Raw genomic sequence first — 22,036 nt, 5'->3', positions numbered from 1 at the left:
AGCCTGATTGATGCCTAACTGTTCCCCTGCCAGCCTGTTTGCCCCTAACTGCCCTCCCCTGCAGGCCCGCTCACCCCTAACTGCCCTTCCCTGCAGGCCTAGTCCCCCCCAACTGCTCTCCCCTGCAGGCCCGCTCACCCCCAACTTCCCTCCTCTGCCGGCCTGGTCCCTCCCAACTGCCCTCCCCTGCTGGCCATCTTGTGGTGGCCATCTTGTGTCCACATGGGGGGCAGGATCTTTGACCACATGGGGGCAGCCATCTTGTGCATCACTCCAACACACAAGATGGCTGCCCCCATGTGGACACAAGATGGCCACCACAAGATGGCCAGCCTGGTGCATGGGTGGGGGCCAGCTGGTTTGCCCTGAAGGGTGTCCCGGATCAGGGTGGGGGTTCCCTTGGGGCGTGGGGCGGCCTGGGCGAGGGGCTTGTGGTGGTTTTCAGGATGGCCATGCCCCCTGGTGACCCAAGCGGAGGCCCTGGTATCTGGGATTTATTTATCTTCTACAATTGAAACTTTGTAGCCTTAAGTGGAGGCCAAGACAGGCCAGGGCTGCAGAAGCTTGGCTTCCTCCATCACCGGGGGCAACCCTAGCCTTCTGCTCTCTCCAGCTCAATGGCTGCCACCATTTTTGTTGGGATTTATTTATCTTCTATAATTGAAACTTTGTAACCCAGGTACATGTCCTTGTCTGGGAATCGAACCTGAGACCCTCCAGTGTACAGGCCAGTAGTCTAACCAACCATGTCATGCAGGCTAGTGCCCACTATCAATGTTTTAAAAATTTTTTATTTCAGAGAGGAAGGAAGAGGGAGAGCGAGATAGAAACATCAATGATGAGAGAGAATCATTGATCAGCTGCCTCTTGCACACCCCCTACTGGGGATCAAGCCTGAAACCGGGGCATGTGCCCTTGACCGAATCAAACCTGGGACCCTTCAGTCCACAGGCCAACGCTCCATCCACTGAGTCAAACTCGCTGGGTGGCCTACTATCAATTTTTAATTATATCTCTGTACAGTTCATGTTTTATTATTTATAGATGTAAACAATTCAAACAGATTCACTGAAAGAATTCATTCAGGAACAATTAATGAATCAAGGCATTTAAACTGAAGAGAATATGTTCATTTTCATAGATTGTTCTAAAAATGACCTTTCACAAGTTGTCTTTTTATTTAATTGAATCAATACTTCTCAAACAATTACTTAAATTCGTAATAGATTTATTCATTTTCTATGGCTACTATCACAAATCACCATCACAAACTGGGTGGCTTAAAGCAATAGAAATGTACTTTCACAGGTCTGCAGCCCAGAAGTCTGAAATGAAGGTGTGTGCAGAGTTGTACTCTTTCCAGAGGAACAGCGGAGAATCAGTTACTTGCCTCTTCCCTGTTCTGGTGGCTGCTGACATTCCTTGCTTTGAGATCTCACTCCAATATCTGCCTTCATCTTTACACGGCCTCTCCTCTGTGTGTCTGTCTCAAAACTCCTGCCTCTCTCTTATAAGGTCACTTATCAATGGATGTAGGGCTTACCTGGATAGTCATCTCAAGTTCCTTAACTTAACTTTCAACTGCTAAGATATTTTTTGCAAATAAAGTAACATCCACAGGTTCCAGAAATTAGAACATTTGGGTATCACCATTCAGCCCACTACAGAGAGGTAGGGGTATATGTTCAAAATATGTCTTCTAAGCTAAAAAATTAAAATTTAAAAAATTCTTTACAGCATTTTAATTTCTAAAAATTTAATTACTTTCAAACATTTTGTATTTAAGATGCATTTTAAAGAAATTAAAATTATTTTTTGACTAAATAATAATATATATATATATATATTATATATACACACACACTGTTTCACTCTTGGCAGAATTATTTTATTTAATAGCATATTTAAGTGACTACTCTTAGATTTTTAGGACTCATTTTCATTTCATTTTAATTTATGGAGAACTGTTATGCTGTTAGGTTATACAATATATGGTTACGTACACTAGAAACAAATAGATATTTGATATAATTGGGTATGGTAAATGAAGTAGATTTTCATTTTTAAATTTTTGGATGAATGATGTTAGTTTAAATTATAAGTAAATTGTAAAATGTCTAATTTGAAAATTAGATATTATAATTCTCTGTGCTGTAGAATTTTATTATTTACCAGCTGTTTCTTGACATCATTGTTTTAAATATTGACATAAATGGTAGATTAGGCAAAAATGATGGCAATGTATTTTGCATTGGAAATTCTGTTTGGGGCAGAAATAGTTGCACATTCTCATGGAATAACTTATTTTCTTATTGTTATTAACTATGTTATTACACCCTAAAAAACTGCATATTTATCTATATATGTAAAATTGGAAGATTTTAAGAAATTAAATAATAAAATTTTTAAAATCTTGTTGACATTTTTCCCTTCAGTTCTCAGTGAACTCCAGGTGGTTAGTATTATAAAAATAAGTAGTTCAGTCTTCCTATAATACGTACATACACTTTTGACTATTGTAGCCTTTGAGGAAATACCATTCATTCATTCATCCTCACTCAAGGATATTTTTCCATTGATTTTTAGAGAGAATGGAAGGGACGGGGAGAGACAGAGAGAAAGAAACATTGATGTGAGAGAAACACATCGATTGTTGCTTCCTGCATGTGCCCAGGGCTGGGGATCATCAAGTCTGCAACTGAGGTACATGCCCTTAACGGGAGTTGAACTCTGGACCCTTCAGTCCGCCAGCCAAGGCTCTATCCACTGAGCAAAACCGGCTAGGGCAGGAAATACCCTTTATTATCAGACAAATTTCATTCTTTTGCTTTCTTCTAAGAACCCAGAAGACATCTTTGAGTATCATTATGTTTTGAAAATATTTTCTAGAATAAGCAGCAAGGTTACAGTGTTTAAGGAGGAGGAAAACCAATATTTATTTGGCATCTACTTTTTAGCAAACGTGTGCTAAGTATTTCATGCTGTCTCATTTATTCTTAAGAACAACTCTACCTGTCAGTATTTTCAGTATTGGCTCCATTTTTTTCAGAGGAGGAAACTGAGGTACAGAAGATAAGTTGCCTAGGATCCCACATGTATTAAAGGGTGAGGCTGAGATTTGTATCTAGTTCTAAACAGATTAGTTGACAGTCTCTCCAAGTTATTTATAAAAATGCCTTCTAAATTTTGTTATGATATCATACATTTTTAAATAGCATTTCTTAAGTAAACTGAGCATGCAGTCTCCTGGGGTTAACCCTGATAGGTCCTTGGCATGGACTCTGCAGGTACTGATGTATTGCAGGGGTCAGTGCACAGGGCATCAGGTCTGAAGTGACCTTTCCACCTGACATATGCTTTTTTAGTTATCACCTCTGTGCTGAGGAAAATATGACAGAAATATATAATCCTACATGTTAAAATGAGTTAACAAATAACCTTAGATCTGCTTCTGAATTAAAGTATGAAAATGTTGAATTAAAGGAAGGACATAACTTATAACCTCTAATGAAAGTAAAAATATCCAGGCTTTCATTTTACACTTCTAAATTTATGTGAAAGTATGGTTTGCAAAAATGAATAACATAGGTAGGTGCCCATTGCCACAATACTTTGTAATATCTCAATTATGGAGTTTCAAGGGGTTTACAAATGTTTATTTGCTCAGCTATTATAATTTTTTTATGCCAAATAAACATTCTATGGATACTGTCTTCTTGAGTTGGTATATGTATGGGGGAAATATTTTAATATCTGAACGTGAGTCATAAAAAAATAGTTGTGATTTATTGTCACCTGTCTTCTTATAGTTATTATCTGAAAATCATCATGCTTATTTATTTTGATGTCAGAGAAAAGCAGCTATTGAAATAATGTTGAAAATACTCTTAGCTATTTCACTGCAAAAAAACCCATTAATCTCTGATAAATTATGTGTACTTTTATAAGTCTCTGTTTCCAAAGGATGAATGTGGGAGAGAATAGGAGAGAAAATCATCTTATTGATATACTTCAATTTTTTTTCTTGTGAGGAGATAGATATCTCTTGAATGCTTATGAAATGAGTTTTTTAAAATCCTGTGTGATCTTCATAGCAAACACCAATTCTAAAATTATAATAGCCTATTTTATTTCCTTTGCTATGTCTACTCCCCAAAGACGACGACGACAACAACAACAACAACACCACAAATGTCAGAAACTTAAAGCTTGTTTAGTACATATTTGGAGTCAGCTTCCAGGAATAGTATATTTTATTTGTGAAGCAAGGTTGTCATCTAGTGGTGGTTTCAAGTAGTACATCCTTTCAGTTGAGTAATAAATCAGCATTTTAAAGAAAGTGCTTAACAAAAGAAATATTGGTTTCAATTTTTCAGAATTCACATAATTTTAAATGTTTCAGATTTGCTATAACTTTACAAAGGATTTTCCTTAGTACTTTAATTTCCATCTTCCAATCTTTAATGTTGGGCCAAAAACATTTTTATCTGGTCACTGAACTGTTGAAGTTTGAGTAGTGTGGATGTTAGTCATAATGTAAACAATGCATTTCCTAATTCTTCCCATCTCTAGAAGTTGTTTCTTTAGGAAAAAAAAATGAAGTTTCTGTAGTACCAAGTAAAAAAATGTTTTCACTTATTGCATATTCATCCTTTCAGTGTTTGTGCAGGTTAATTTTATGAAACATTTGCATTTAAAATATTAAGATTTTTATGATGATTTATTTGCTTTTGGTATTTTTATTTTTATACTATTAACATTCAGAAGAGTTAGTATAGAAGAAATTTAAATAGGTTTTATGTTGTATGTGTGTGTAACTATATGTGTGCAGGAAAAATTTATATTATATGTTAGCTAAATGGTGGGCATAATATACATTTGTACATGAAAAGAAATCATAAAAGTAAAAACTGAAAAAAAGTGCATTTTAAAGGAATTTACTTTTGAATAAAATAAGTCATTTATTGCAAACAGTTTATTAAGATCACAGTAATTTTACGTAGAGGTACTTTAAATAATACATAACTTTATTTATGTTATTCATGTATAAATCATGGAGGAAGTTAAATTTTAAGTTAATTTTTAGGTCTTATTGTGATTGTTGGAATAAAGATTGTGGTATTAATTTCTGCATAATAGGTAGCCACTTTGCCTGAAGACAGAAAGAAAATGGTACTAATAGAAGAAGTACTCAGTTAAGGGAAATGAAATAAAAGACCCTTTTAAAAAATATTTCACCAAGTGTATGTCATAGTACTCCCACTTCTGAATTATCTTTAGTAGAATTTTGATCCTCCTATTTGTTGTGCTTAACAGAGATATAGGCATGGAATTCCATGGATTCATTTAACTTACTGATAATGTACCAGTTTATATTCTTTTTGGTGATTTTTTAGCTTCTTATATCTATAAACTATAATAAATATATTGATTTCACCTGTACCAAGTTTTCAGAAGCAGATTTTGTGTCCAAGTCTTAGTAGCCCTGTTACCTTACCGATCTTGTTGATATAGTTAAATACTGTATTTTCTCAAATTGTATTCATCAATGGGAACTTATAAGCCACTTCCTTTTCCCCTAGAGGAGGAAATTAGCAAGTTATTATTTCAATGTCTCTGGCTGCATATGAGAATAATAGCAAAAACTAAATTTGGGGGCAGGTTTATTATAATCCACTTATACTGTGGAGATGGAAACTGGATAGGGAGGGTAAATAGATCTTTATTCAGGTAATTTTTTAAAATTATTTTTTAATGTCTTGGGAATTTTCAGTAAGTTGCCAACTTTCATATTTGCTAAGATTAAAGATACCTTTTAATATAAGCAATTTTCTGATTATATCTCATGTTTTATTCTCTCCTGTCTCCATATTAGCTTGGGTAATTCGGAGTTAGTTATCTGTATTTTCTTTGTAGTTAAGGAGGAATTCATTTATTAAATTCCCATTTTGGTCTTTGGATAATATATGTGGTTCAATAATCTCAATGTGGTAGCAAATAATCACGTGTAAATCAGAGACCCCAAAAACCATATGAAGCCATTTGATTTGGGTTTTATTTAGAGACGGTTAAGACCACCATGTACCAGTCATCCTCCAGATATCGCCTTCATTTTTTATTGAGTCCCTATCTATTTGGGGAAAATGTTTTCACTCTTGGTTTTTTCATTGGCATATTAAAGAGTTTTCATGTGTCACCCTTGATGGTTTGGCTCAGTGGATAGAGCTCCCTTAGTTCGATTCCGGTCAAGGGCACATGCCCAGGTTGCAGGCTCAATCCCCAGTAGGGGGTGTGCAGGAGGCAGCTGATCAATGATTCTCTCTCATCATTGATGTTTCTCTCTCTCTCTCCCTCTCCCTTCCTCCCTGAAATCAATAAAAATATATAAAAAATTAATTAATTAAAAAATGTGTCATCAGCCTAATTTGTAGATGCAGGAATAGATCTGTCTGATTATTTTAGGGATTCAGCTCTCAGTTCAGACTTGAATGGTCATTCACTGCTTGGATGTGTGAAGGTGGGTGGAGGGTAAAACTTTAGTGTTTACTTTTTAGTGTTTCTGGCCAATTAGAACTCCTCCTTAGAAATATATATATATATATATATATATATATGTATATGTATATGTATATGTATATATATATATCTGAGCTATATGTAGAAATTATATGTATATAGAAATCTGAGATAAGGGTGAAGTCTATATACTTTTAGTTCATAAAATATTTAGGCCAAACTAAATGATTTGACACCTTTTAGTCTGATGTAGATGACTCTGGTAAGAACATTTTTTACATGCATAATTATGTTCACTGCTCTGCAGGAGTCATACAAAGTGACCTGAAACACATAGTCTTTCCTCCTTTGCTTGCAAAGAATGTCAGCTACAAATAGTATATCATTTGAGAAACACTTAATGGCACAATCCTGCATGTCAGAGTCAACTTGGAAGTATACTAGAGCAAACAAGCAGGTACATTTGATAAACTGACCAAGTCTGTGTGCCACAAGCTTGTCCATTGCTTTACAAAAAACTAAAAGTTATAAATGAGGTCTGACAATAGCTGCTTTACTTGTTCTTGGGGGAAAGCCCCCAAAATCTAAATTTAGGATCAATTCCAAAGAACTCATACAGAGCCTTATTCAAATTCATAAGAGTTTTATTAGGAGAAACTAACATACACTGACAAAGCAGCTGCTCCAAGTGGTGACCGGCCTGGAAAAAGATCAATACATCCCAGGTCAGGATCTCCTTTTTGTAGGGGGTTAATGGTAAAACCATAGGTAGTCATATAGACCATCAAAAACAAAAATGCATTTCTAAGTTAACACAATATCAGGCAGTTATCTACACTACACATTCATTAACCTTCCTTTGAGCAGAATTCTGGTTTGCTGAGTAGTCAGCTAACCTGAGGCTACAGAGAGTTAAACAGTCACAGAAGGTTAAACACAGAGTCCAACATTTTTCCTGACACCTTTACTGCTGGAGCCACATTGCACCTGCAAGTAAGTTCCTGACAGTCCCCGTTGAGCAGTCAGCCGGAACTGAGTTATGTCTGCCCCCTTAGGTGGCCCATGTACGCTTCAGTTTGTCTTCATCCTCTTCATTATGTTAAACTCCAGATTTAATCTGCTCTCAGAGATGGATCAAAGGAAAATTGGCTCTCTTTTCCGTACTGGTAGTAAGAGGTGGTAATGACAATCCACTATCTGATCAAATAAATGAGATTTCAATGATAGTATTTGTTTTATCACAGTTTCCTGTCAGTTGAGATTCTTAAACTATACAGGGTGTCCCCAAAAATGTATACACACTTTAATAGCTGATAGATCAATTTTTAATTTTTTTTTGTTAATCCTCACCTGAGGATATTTTTTCAATTGATTTTTAGAAAGAGTGGAAGGAAGGGGGAGAGACAGAGAGAAAAGATATCAGTGTGAGAGAGACACATTGATTGGCTGCCTCCTGCATGCACCCCGCTTGCCCGGGCATTGAACCTGCCTGGTATATGCCCTTGACTGGAATTGAACCCTTCAGTTGAAGGGCTGAAGCTCTAACCATTGAGCATACCTGCTAGGGCTGATAACTCAATATTGAAAATGAATGTATTTTAATAAACACTGCCTTTATAATTATTCAAAGTGTGTGTATACATTTAGGGGGAATAGTTTGGGCATGTCTGTTTTACATGCCCACATGCCTTCTGAACAGGAGGTGAAGATGTCCTGGTAGTGGTACTTAGGCTGAGTGACCATTCATATAGAATATGTTTCATTATTTGTAATAGGAAACCTCTTCTCCAAATTGGTGGATAATAATTAATTTTAAAGCATTTACTTCTGAAGTAAAAAGAATTGCTTAGGATTACAAATTTAGTGACTTTGAGTAAGATGGAATTTGAACATCTATTAATGAAAAAGGAAGCACTTTCTAAAATCTTATTTTAAAAATTTCAGCACTTATTGTGATTCTTAAATGGCGTTATTTGAAGGTAAAATTAGTGACAAATCTTAGTTTATTCTGTATCGTATAAAAATTTAGCCCTTTATTGTCCTGCTTGTCAATAAACTGAATTCAGATATATTTATAGTTCATAATAGTAATGAGTGTTTTTTGTTTTTGTTTTTGAAATTCTTTATTATTTAAAGTACTACATATAGTATTATACAGTATATGTCTCCATTTTCCCCCATTGACCTCTCCCTGGCCTCCCCTATCCCCCAGCACATGCCCTCAACCCCCTAGTGTCTGTGTCCATTAGTTATGCTTATATGCATGCATACACGTCCTTTGGTTGATCTCTTAACCTCCCCTCCCCCTTCCCTCTTAGGTTGGATGGTCTGTTCAATGCTTCTCTGCTCTGTCTCTGGATCTATTTTCGTTCATCAGTTTATGTTCATTATATTCCACAAATGAGTGAGATCATGTGATATTTATCTTTCTCTTACTGGTTTATTTCGCTTAGCATAATGCTCTCCAGTTCCATCCATGCTGTTGCAAATGATAAGCGTTCTTTTTTTTTTTTTACAGCAGCATATTATTCCATTGTGTAGATGTACCACTGTTTTTTAATCCATTCATCTGCTGATGGGTACTTAGGCTGTTTCCAAATCTTAGCTATTGTAAATTGTGCTACTATGAACATAGGGGTGCATATATTCTTTCTGATTGGTGCTTCTGATTTCTTGGGATATAGTCCTAGAAGTGGGATTACTGAGTCAAATGGGAGTTCCATTTTTAATTTTTTGAGGAAACTCAATACTGTTTTCCACAGTGGCTGCACCAGTCTGCATTCCGACCAGCAGTGCACGAAGGTTCCTTTTTCTCCACAACCCTGCCAGCACTTGTCATTTGTTGATGATAACAATTCTGACAGGTGTGAGGTGATACCTCATTGTTGTTTTGATTTGCAACTCTCAGATGATTAGTGACTTTGAGCATGTTTTCATATGTCTCTCGGCCTTCTGTACGTCCTCTTTGGTCCTTTTTAGGTCCTTTATCCATTTTTTGATTGGATTGTTTATCTTCCTTTTGTTAAGTTGTATGAGTTCCCTGTAAGTTTTGGAGATTAAACCCTCTTCAGAGATAACATTGGCAAATGTGTTTTCCCATGCACTGGGCCTGTTGTTTTGTTGATGGTTTCTTTCGCTTTGCAGAAGCTTTTTATTTTGATGTAGTTCCATTTGTTTATTTTCTCCTTAGTTTTCATTGCCCTAGGAGCGCTATCGGTAAAGATATTGCTATGACATATGTCTGCTATTTTGCTGCCTATGTCTTCTAAGATTTTTATGGTTTCCCCTCTTATGTTTAAGTCCTTCATCCATTTTGAGTTTATTTTTGTGTATGGTGTAAGTTGGTGGTCTAGTTTCATTTTTTTTGCACGTATCTGTCCAATTTTCCCATCATTTATTGAAGATTCTGACTTGACTCCATTGTATGCTCTTGCCTCCTTTGTCAAATATTAATTGAGCATAATGGCTTGGGTCTATTTCTGGGTTCTCTGTTCAGTTCCATTCTTGTGCCAGTACCAGGCAGTTTTGGTTATAATGGCTTTGTAATATAGCTTGATATCTGGTATTACGATCCCTCCAACTTTGTTCTTCTTTCTAAAGATTGCTGCGGCTATCCGGGGTCTTTTTTTATTCCATATGAATTTTTGGAGAGTTTGTTCTAGGTCCGTGAAATAATTCGTTGGTATTTTAATGGGGATTGCATTGGATCTATATATTGCTTTGGGTGGTATGGACATTTTAATGATGTTGATTCTACCAATCCGTGCACACAGTATATTCTTCCACTTGTTTATGCCTTCCTCTATTTCTTTTTTCAATGTCTCATAGTTTTCTGAGTACAGGTCTTTTACCTCCTTAGTTCAGTTTATTCCTAGGTATCTTAATTTCTTTGTTGCAATGGTAAATGGGATTGTTTTATTTGTTTCTCTTTTTGTGAATTCATTATTGGTGTGTAAAAAAGCCATAGATTTCTGGGTGTTAATTTTGTATCCTGCTACATTGCTGAATTCATTTATTAAATCTAGTAGTGTTTTGTTGGAGTCTTTAGGGTTTTCTATGTACAATATCATGTCATCTGCTAAAAAGGACAGTTTTACTTCTTATTTTCCAGTTTGGATGCCTTTTATTTCTTCTTGTCTGATCGCTATGGCTAGTGCTTCCAGTACTATGTTGAACAAAAGTAGTGACAGTGGGGCATCCCTGTTTGGTTCCTGTTCTTAGGGGAAATGGTTGTAGTTTTTGCTCATTGAGTAGGAAGTTGGCTGTAGGTTTGTCATATAAGGCTTTTATTATGTTGAGGTATGATCCCTCTGTTCCCACTTTGCTGAGCATTTTTGTTGGATTTTGTCAAATGTTTTTCATGCATCAATTGATATGATTTTGTGATTTTTGTCTCTCAATTTGTTTATGTGATGTATCATGTTTATTGATTTGCGGATATTGTACCATCCTTGCATCCTTGGAATAAATCCCACTTGGTCATGGTGTATGATCTTTCTAATGTAATGCTGGATCCGATTTGCTAGGATTTTGTTGAGGATTTTAGCATATTTGTTCATCAGAGATATTGGCCTGTAATTCTCTTTCTTTGTAGTGTTTTTATCTGGTTTTGGGATTAGGTTAATGCTGGCTTCATAGAAAGAGCTTGGAAGTGTTTCTTCCTCTTGAATTTTTTGCAATAATCTGAGGAGGATAGGTTTTAGTTCTTTTTTGAATGTTTGGTAAAATGCCCCTGTGAAACCGTCTGGCCCCGGGCTTTTGTTTGCTGGAAGCTTTTTGATGACTGCTTCAATTTCTTCCATAGTTACTGGCCTATTGAGATGTTTAGATTTTTTCTGATTGAGTTTTAGAAGGTGGTATTTTTCTAAGAATATGTCTATTTCTTCCCGGTTGACCATTTAATTGGAATAGAGTTGTTCATAGTATTTTTTTTTACAATCCTTTGTATTTCTGTGGGGTCTGTTGTTATTTCTCCTCTTTCATTTCTGATTTTGTTTATTTGGGTCCTCTCTCTTAGCTTCTTGGTGAGCTTGGCTAGATGGTGAGCCTGGCTAGAGGTTCATCAATCTTGTTTACCTTTCAAAGAACCCGCTCTTGCTTTTATTAATCTTTTTTTTTTTTTTTTTTGTCTCTATGTCATTTATTTCCTCTCTGGTCTTTATTATTTCCTTCTTCCTGCTTATTCTGGGCATTTCTTGTTGCTCTCTTTCTAATTCTTTAAGTTGTAGAGTTAGATAATTTACTTCCAGTTTTTCTTGTTTTTTGAGTTAGGCCTGTAATGCTGTGAACTTCCTGCTCAGGACTGCTTTCACTGTGTCCCATAGATTGTGGATTGTTGTGTTTTCATTCTCATTTGTTTCCAGGATGTTTTTAAATTCTTCTTTGATCTCTTTGGTAACCCAATCATTGTTTAATAACATGCTATTTAGCCTCCAAGTGTTCGAATTTTTTTGATTGTTTTTATTGTAGTTTATTTCTAATGTTATGCCATTGTTATCTGAGTAGATGCTTGATATGATTTCAGTCTTCTTGAATTTGAAGAGAATTTGCCTGTGTCCCAATATGTGGTCTATTATTGAAAATGTCCCATGTGCATTTGAGAAGAATGTATATTCTGTAGCTTTGGGGTGAAATGTTCTGAAGATATCGATTAAGTTCCTCTGTTCTAGTTGAGTCCTTTAGTATTGCTGTTTCTTTGCTGATTTTTTGTCCAGATGATCCAGTGATGTCAATGGGGTATTAAAATCCCCTACTATGATTGTATTGTTGTCTATCTCTCCCTCGATATCTTCCAGAAGTTTTTTTATGTGTTTGGGAGTTCATATATGTTTACGAGAGTTATATCCTTTTGTTGTATTGATCCCTTTAGTATTATGAAGAGGCCTTCCTTATCTCTTGTTATGGCCTTCACTTTGAGGTCTTTTTTGTCAGATATAAGTATTGCTACCCCAGCTTTTTTTTCATTTTCATTTGCCTGAATAATATTTTTCCATCCCTTTTCTTCAGTCTGTGTGAGTCCCTTGTTCTGAGGTGGGTCTCTTGTAGACAGCATATATATGGGTCATGTTTTCTTATCCATTCAGCCACTCGATGTCTTTTGATTGGAGCAGTTAGTCCATTTACGTTTAAGGTTTATTTTGATAGCTACTTGTTTGATAGCCATTTTTATTTTTATGCCTGTGTTTCTTCTTCCCTTTCTATTTCTTCTTTTTACAATAGTCCCTTTAGCATTTCTTGCATTGCTGGCTTGGTAGTGATACCCTTTTTTTTTGTCTGCAAAACTGATTTCCCCTTCAATTTTGAATGATAGCCTTGCTGGATAGAGTATTCTTGGATTCAGTCCCTTGCTTTGCATCACTTTGTATACTTCCTTCCATTCCCTTCTGGCCTGATGTGTTTCTGTTGAGAAATAATTTGATAATCTAATGGGAGATCCCTTTAGGTAACTTTCTGTCCCTCTCTTGCAGCCTTTAAGATTGTTTCTTTGTCATTAACATTTTCCATTGTAATTACAGTGTGTCTTGGTGTGGGTCTTTTGGGGTTCATTTTGTTTGGGATTCTCTGTGCTTGTGTGACTTTTCTTTCCCAAATCAGGGAAATTTTTTGTCACTATTTCTTCAAGGAGGTCTTCTAATTCTTGCTCCTCTTCTTGCCCTTCTGGTACCCATATTATAAATATGTTACTTCTTTCATGTTGTCCCAAAACTCCCTTAGGCTCTCCTCCTGCTTTCTAATTTTTTTCTTCAGTAGCTGTTCAGACTGGGTGTGTTTCTCTGCCCTATATTCTAACTCACTAATTTGGTCATCTGCTTCTTCTAGTCTACTGTTGAAGCCTTCCATATTTTTTACTGTAGCTATGTAATTCTTGATTTCCTCTTGATACTTACACAAGTTGGTGATTTTCTTGTCCATCCAGTTTATGAACTGTATGACCCTTACTGTGAATTCTTTTTCTGTCATACTGCATGCCTGTGTTTCATTTAGCTCCTTTTCTGACAATGCCTCCTTTTCTCTCCTTCAGGGATTGTTACTTTGTCTCCCCATTTTTGCTGTCTTTTTCTGGCCCTGGCCACCTTGCTTGTGATCTGAGAGGTTGAAGACCTTATCAGGGTAATTATCCAGAAATTGGTAGCCCAGAGGCTGGGTCTGCCTTGAGTCTCACGCCTTTATTGTCTCTGCTCTGAGTTGTATCCTTTTCTCCCATGGATCTAGTCCAGCCGTGGGCAAACTACGGCCCGCGGGCCAGATCTGGCCCGTTCGGCTGTTCTATCCGGCCCGCGGAGCCGAAAGAGTGGAGGGTTCTCTTGCTCTCCCCTCCGCTCCTTTACTTTGAATTTATATTAGTTCACACAAACACTCCATCCATGCTTTTGTTCCGGCCCTCCGGTCCAGTTTAAGAACCCATTGTGGCCCTCGAGTAAAAAAGTTTGCCCACCCCTGATCTAGTCTCTCAGTTGTCTGCTTCAGATGCTTGGGGTGGTGGGAGCGCATGCACAGTTCCTCTGGTTTGGTACTCCCTGCGAGGACCCAGAGCCCTTTGGCATGCAATTCACTGTGCTGCTCCGGCACTCATGGCAGGGTGGCACCCTAGGTCTCTCTGGCAGCTCACTTGCAGCACAGTCCTTTGGCTCCTGGCTGGGCATACCAGGTTGCTCCGGGTAGCCCCTTCAGGACTGTCCTAGGTGCCGGGGAGAAGCGTGGGTGGGTTGCTGTGGGTCACACAGTCAGGGCTACCCTGTGGCCTGTGTGGGGCACGTGCTGAGTTACTCCAGGTTGCCCCGGCAGCAAGAACCTGGGCTCAGAGTGGAGTGGGTGTGGGTTGCTCTGGGTCACAGAGTCCTTGCTTTCTTGTAGCCTGGAGTGAGGTGCATGTTGGCTTGCTCTGGATGGTCCTGGCAGGACTGTCTTTGGGGCCGGGGTGGAGTGGGTCTGGTTTGCTGCGGTTCAGGGTGGAGCAGGCACCAGGTGGCTCCAGGTCAGGCTAGCAGTATGAGTCTGGAGTCCAGGGCAGGGATGGGGCAGAAGGTTCCACCTGGCTTGCACTCATTGTGGGGTCTTGGAGCTGGATCCTAGGACGCTGGGTCCCAGTAGGCTGGTGAGGATGCCTGGTGCGGTAGCTCACTCTGGCAGTGCATGCTCCCTGCAGATGCCTGGGAGACTGCTGGGAGGTCCTGCGCCACTCACTGCTGAGGCACAGTGGTGGTTCCACGCTGGTTATGGTTGGCAGGCGGCATTCTCTAGGCATCCTCTGCCCTTCCTATTGAAAATTGTTTCCTCAGCTGTGTCTAATTTGTTAATTCAGGGTGGATGTTCTCTGGTTTAATTGCTTTTCTGGCCTGGACCTAGGAGGAGGTGCATGACAGTGCTGCCTATTCGGCTGCCATTTTTCTCTCAACATAATGAGTGGTTTTATAACATTAATTTTTCTAAATCTTCACTAGAGAGAGAGAAAAAAAGTGTGCTTTTCCTGGCTGTTTTAATAAGCAAGAGCTCTCCGGGGTTCATTTCTTCTTCAGGGTCCTTGCCCTTGAGTTTTACAAGCTCAAAGAAGGCCCATGGGAAATGATTATAATTATTTTCCCTCGAGGCCCACTGTGCGGATAGATATGCACAGGGATCAGATTGAGCATGCCCACTCCAGTTTCAGGACCTTTCTTTTTCAGTGACCACATTGAGGCTAATGAATTTTGTGTTGTTTTGTTCTTTTGTTATTATGTTTCTGTGGTGCACTTTGAAGCCAAACTTTTATCACCTGTTTTATTCATTGATAATATTGGAGTTTTAATGTTTATAAAAACAAAAATGATTAATTTGTAAATCCCAAATTATGGTTAATTTAGGTTTTGTCCTTTTATGAAAATGGTCCAGTAGATACAGAAGGATCGATGGAGCTCCTATTTCTGGGTCATTACAGAGTGAAGCTGAAAGGCTCATGTTCTTTTTCAAAATGTGAAGGATGAGTAAGGGAGACTTGTAAAACTTGAAATTGAGACTGAGCTACATTTTAGAATTTGTTCTATTCAGGAGGTGTTTACAGGCTCTATGTGAAAGAAATCACATGATGTTGGACTTATACATGGATAATCAAATTTCCTTCTACTCCCTATGGCTGCTGCCTGTAAAATTCTTGTAGAAAGTTTCCCTTTTTATATTTTGTAGGGATTGGTATTTTTATTGTTATAACAATTTTTGAATTTCTAATTATTAGTATTAGTTCCTTGATCTTTTACTATGAAACTAGACTTATTCTTCTTTAATATAATTTGGAGCTCACTGATTGAATTTGCCTAATTGTGCTTTGTGTGTGTTGAAGTGCCTAGTTGATTAGGAAGCTGATTTGTATAGATGTTGCCTTCTGTTTATGAGATGCTTGTATTCCTTGTATTAGCACTAGTTATCTCTATCTAGCTATATCTGCACTAAAAGAGTAACATGCTAATTGACCATAACATGCTAATTGTATCTTCGTGATGCCCACCATCCAATTAGGAGTGAGTATGCAAATTAACCCAACAAAGATGGTGGGTTAGTTTGCATACGCAGGTGCCCAGCAGTTGGGGCGGGCAGGATGCAGGTGTTCCTCACCACCACAGCCGCTCCGGGCCTCTGGGCAGCATGGGAAGGTGGAAAGGCAGCTCCGGGCCGGAGTGGAAAGGCGGCTCTGGCCAGAGCGAAGGTGGTGCCAGCAGCCAGGGGAAGGAAGGCCCGTTCTTGCACGAATCTTCGTGCATCGGGCCTCTAGTATATATATAAAAGCTTAAGTGACTGTCATAACCAAAACAACTGAACGGATTACCGAACAGGCTGCATGGGGCAACCAGGCTAGCAGGGGGGTTAGTGAGGGCCGACATCCACCTAGGGGTCCCAGATTGAAGAGGGTGCAGTCCAGGCTGAAGGACACGCGCCCCCCTCCTCTCCCGCCCCCCCCCCCCAGTACAAATTTAGTGCACTGGGCCACTAGTTAATTGATATTTGTAGAACTGAATTTATAAGATGATTAACGACAGATAAAGTCAATAGATATGGACAGTGAAAAACTAACAGGATAACAAGAAAATTAACTTAGTCATTTTGAATTAAAGTAGTGTTTTAACCATGTGTGCTGACTGCAAATATTTGTATTCCATGGTCACTTATGTTCTATTATAAGTGCCTCCCATTCATTTATTCTTACAGGCTCATCTACATACTTAACACTTCTATTTTTTTACTCTCCTGTAGTTTAGCACTGCTTTGGTCTTAAACTTAATATCTAATTTTGTTAACACAGTCTTGCTTTGTTTTATATTGATACTTTCCAGGCTTTATCTCCTTGATCTTGTTCATAGGCTTATCAGCTTTAATCTCCTGTTGTTCTTTTACACTCTTCAATTTACATTTCATTACACTTGGCTCTTTTCCGTTAGAGAATTCATTCATTCTGTGTTTCCTAAAGGCATATGCCCTTTGGTTGCTGTCTCCAAATACAGTTTATATTTACAGTGTCTTAGAATCAGTCTAATGTTGGGGGTTGAATTGCTGGCCATGAGGAATGAGCTTGAGTTAGCTGTCGGACTAGTACTCCTCTGTCTTTATAATGGGAAAATACCCACAGTGGCAGTGCTAGCTAGTACTAGCCCTTTTGTTAAAGGAGTTGATATGGATTACAGAACATGTCAGATACTAATGGGCATTTTTATAAGTGAACTTTTGGGGAGATGAAACCTGGGTTATAGAATTTGTCAAAGAATTTCAAAATGGGCATAAATGAATGAGTAGAAATGATCCCCCGCTCCCTCAGATTCAGTAATCTTGAATTAATTATTGCCTGCAACAGATGCATGTTTGGTTTGGACTAGATAAAAGAACAAAGGGCAATAAGACTGAGTAAAACAACTGAAAAGAGACAGGGAAAGTAAAAGATATAAGGTAAAAATTGCCTAATTTGCCTATCTTTGTGCCACTTGGAGTCAGTAGTTGAAGGTTTGTTGGGAATATTATGGCAAAGAAAGTGGACTTGAGAAGATAATGTGAGAATGTAGCACAGGAAATTTCTGTTGGACTTAATTTAAAACTATGTTGTTTTTCGTTCTATTTTTACAGTGCATCCCGATCTCTAAGAGCTTACCATAATACCAAATGTTTAAGTCAGATATTATATTTGTATAATAGTAAAGAGTAGCTTATACATTACTTAAGTATATTGATGTTTAATTATATTAACACGCTATCCTTTTAAGGATACAAAAGAGAAAAAATCTACACTGTCCATTCTGTTGTATCAGACATACTGAATAAACAGGGAATATCCAGGACTCCTTCCCTAGTATTTGTAGAAGCATTTCATAGAGAACAAAATTGCATGCTAACTTAAAAAAATAATTTGGTTAATTTCAATTTTAGAAAATATTAAGCCATTTATTTTTATCTTAACAGGTATCTTTCAGATGAAGGCATTGAAGCTTGCACAAGTTCTCCTGATAAAGTCAATCTAAATGACATCATCTTGATTGCTCTCAATGTAGGTTTTCTTTATTAACCTTTTTAATATTCATGGAAAATATTGCATAGAATAAACTGGATTTTATAAGTGATATGGAATAATAAATACATCTTTTACTTTTATTGTCCATTTTTAGTTACAGTGATGTTTCCTAAATTTGTTAATCTCATATAGGCAAATGATAAGAATTATCTTTCTTTTAATATCTTATATGGAATCCAATAAATAGGAAAAAATGCAATTAAAACTTCTTTTTTAAACCCAGTGTTTAGTTACAGAATTTCTTAACCTTTACATTATCTATATAATAGCAATAAAAACTGATCTTATTAATTGAAACAAATTACCATTTAATTAACATCGAAACACTGGTTAGGTTGTAGCTTTTTAACAATTCTGTTTATTATTTCAAAATAACTTTTCCTGTTGATAAAAGTAATACATATTGTAGAAGACTTCATAAAACACAGAAAGTAAAATAAAAATATTAAAATTACTTATAATTACTGTTAATGTTTTGATATGTGTTTCTTTCCAATCTTTCTCCCTCTACCCATCTGAATAGCTATATCTTTTCCATAATTGCAATTGGTTTTTGGATTTTTGGGGGAAGAGTTATAAAAATTATTCTAAATATAGATATAAGTAAACAACTATTCTTTTTTCATTCTTGCAGTTACCACAATGAAAGTTTTCATGTTGCCTTTACAATGACAGTATATTGATCAAATTTACCTATTATACATAATCAATTAAGTTCATAAGAGAATCACATCACTGTCTGTCATAGTCATCAGATTATTGCAAAATAGGTATGGAAAAGCAGAAATGGCAGTAACTGATTTAAAATATAAATAAATATGTATGACTGAATATAAATCTTTTCAAATCACCTAAATTTATATAATGAAACTTGGGTTTAAGCAGATAAAAATTGTTTTGAAATCTCATTTTATCAGCTTCTTTGAATTTTATCAATAACACTAATGAGATCTTTTTATTGTTTCTGAGCTAAGGAAGTTTTTAATAAACAAGACTATAAGCCCTGGCCAGTTTCTCAGTGGTTAGAGCATTGGCCCACAGACCTGGCAAAGAGCGGGAGACAACTAATAGATGTGTGTCATGCTGCTGTTTCTCTCTCTCCCCTTTCGCTTCCTCACTTCTACTCTCTTTAAAAAATCAATGGAAAATATCCTTGGGTGAGGATTTAAAAAAAATTTTTTTTAAGTAAGCATTATTTTAGAAGTATACAGGATGTCTATGACTACAAATGGAAATACTCCCTAGACATTTTAACTTTCTTTGACTTGCTCCCAAATTAGTGAATTCAACTTTCAAAAAATGTTGTAAAGAACTCTATTTTTTTTGTTTATTTAAGAAAAAATCCTTATGATGACAGAAAAGAGATTTTGTGATAATCTTCTGCTCTTCTACATTATTCTTATTTATATACTTAGGTAAATAGCAATGAACTATTCATAATTGGGTGTGAAACTTTAAATGAAATAGGTCAAGATGGTATTTGTTCTGTGCACATGAGAAGTGCACAATGACCATTATTTTAATGAATTAATAGTCTTTATAATTTTCTCTGAAATACTAGTATGTAGTCAAACACTACAACCTAAGTTATCATACCATATAACAGGAAAAAAAAACCTTTTTAAGAAAATACATTTTTATTGATTTCAGAGATGAAGAGAGAGAGGAAGAAACATTAATGATGAGAGAGAATCATTGATTGGCTGCCTCTTGCATGCCCCCTACTGGGGATGGAGCCCACATCCCGTGCATGTGCCCTTGACCAGAATCAAACCCTGGACCCTTCAGTCCACAGGCCAACACTCTATCTACTGAGCCAAACCAGCTAGGGCAAGGGAAAAAACCTTTTAATCAAGATCAAGTCTACACCAAATAATATACTTCTCAAGTTTATTTTTTTAAATAAAATCAGGCATTTACAGTAGTTCTTTTGAATTATTTTTTTCAACTTTTGATCACTCGTTGAGAAATAACTTATTACATATGGTGATAATAATCCACGCACAGTTTTATTTTGTTCTCTTCCTCTTGTGGGGCACACACTGAGTTGGTTTCTTTTTCTTTTTTTAATGTAAAGAAATTGATTTTAGAGAGAGAGAGGAAGGGAGGGGGAGAGGGAGAAACATCAAGTTGTTAACATCAATTTGTTGTTCCACTTATTTATGCATTCATTCGTTACTTCTTGTATGTGCCCTGACAGGGGATCAAACCCACAAATTTGGAGTATCTGGACGATGCTCTAACCCAGTGGTCAGCAAACCGCGGCTCGTGAGCCACATGCAGCTCACGAGCCGTGGTTTGCCACTCTGTTGACTAATGAGTTTGCCGACCGACCACTGCTCTACCAGATGCTGAGCTGGTTCCTTTAACTAGCAATGAACAATGCAATAAGATGTATACTACAGTGTTTTTACCCAGGGAAATCCATTAGAGACTAGTCCTCGAGGCTTTTACTAGACTGCTCATGAAGGTACTCTCTGCCTAACATGAAACAAAATTCTAGACTCCACCCCTATACCACTTCCCCAAAAAAGCAGGTATTCGCCATAAATCACATTGTTTATACAAATAGTCTAGGACAGTGGTCGGCAAACTCATTAGTCAACAGAGCGGCAAACCGCGGCTCGCGAGTCCACAGTTTGCTGACCACTGGAGGAAACCTGGTGAAACGGGAGCCTCAGGACTGCTAAGTACTATTTTCTGTGCAGAGTTTAATGTTGAAAGAGAAGGTTCTTAATTTTTTACTTTGTGGAATGGGGAATAAGAATATTAAAAAATGATATTGAAATCCAGAATGTAGTTTTAGTTTTAAATACCTGAATTATTCAGAAAAAAAATTAAGTCTAGCCCAGTATTAAAATACTGAATACTATGTATTAGTAAACATTTAAAAGCAGATTTTTTCCCCTTTTAAGATGCTGTATAAATAAAATGGCTTGCCAAATAAGCATTCTGTTGAACTGAACTTGAATAGTTAGAAATCTTGTGTGTGTACCTCATGAACATGTATTTAAAAGCTAAATACTTCTGCATAATTTTTTTATATAAGTGTATTTTTGGATCTATATATCCTAGTCATCCTGATATAATGATATCTGAATCATAAAATTGTCTTATTATAAATTGACTTTGAATTTAGGATGTTTAAAGATTTGGTAGGTCGTTTTTATTTTGCTAAAAGAACAATGAAATAATATTAATTTTTTGTATGTATAGCACTTTGAAAGTTATGTAAACTTACAATACATTGTCTTTTAACCTGGCATCAACTTTGTGGGACAGGGTTGATGATTCTTCACACACCCCCCCCCCCCCAGCATCCCATTTTATAAAGGAATAAATTATAACTGGATTTAGAACATTTTGTGACAGTATCCAAGATCATATTAGTTAATTACAGTTTTCAGTGAATCGAAGTTTAGAATTTTAGTTTAGTGCTCAATTCTACTTTATATTGATGGCTCATTTAGTTTAGCTCATAATTATTGACAAAAACCAGAAATGAGGGACCATGGTGTTTCATAAAGTTTGTATATATTTATATATCTTTGTATATATCTTTTTCTTGTATATATTTAAATATTTCAGCCTTTTGAGTGGCTTCAAAATAACACCTATGCTTTTATAAACTGTTAGTTATATTATTAATATAAATTTTCAGATGATAAAATGTACATTCACCCAGAATGTTTTATATTCACTAAAATAAACATGATGGCTAACATTAATTAAATGTTTATTCTTTGCAAGTTATTGTGTCAAGTGCTTCATTTAATCCTCAAAATAATCCTAATATAGGGAAGGGGGTGTAAGAAAGTACTTTTCCCCCTATATGTTACTCAGTATATTCAGAGTGAAAAGGCTTATAATTCTTTCACTGCTATTGGGTGGAGGCTGCATAAAGGATTGGCCTAAAGCCTTGTTACACAAATACTTGGATTTGGGGCTTAGTTTGCCAGGCAGTTCCATTCGGTGAGATTTAGTTTAGGAGTGATC

The 22,036-nt window shown here is 36.7% G+C and overlaps 1 protein-coding gene across 2 annotated transcripts in view; it reads left to right on the top strand.

The window, feature by feature from the left end:
- TDRD3 (tudor domain containing 3) overlaps positions 1–22,036 on the top strand; it is a 197,014-nt gene that overhangs the window by 68,416 nt on the left and 106,562 nt on the right. For both annotated transcript variants that reach the window (XM_080660565.1, XM_080660564.1), the window contains exon 2: positions 17,932–18,016. In XM_080660565.1, the coding sequence (XP_080516691.1) occupies positions 17,932–18,016 (85 nt within the window). The remainder of the gene's footprint in view (positions 1–17,931; positions 18,017–22,036) is intronic.

This window comes from Plecotus auritus (assembly GCF_963455305.1).
Source record: "Plecotus auritus genome assembly, chromosome: 3".
NCBI classification, from domain to species: Eukaryota; Metazoa; Chordata; class Mammalia; order Chiroptera; family Vespertilionidae; genus Plecotus; species Plecotus auritus.
This window is presented reverse-complemented; position numbering and strand designations above follow the sequence as displayed.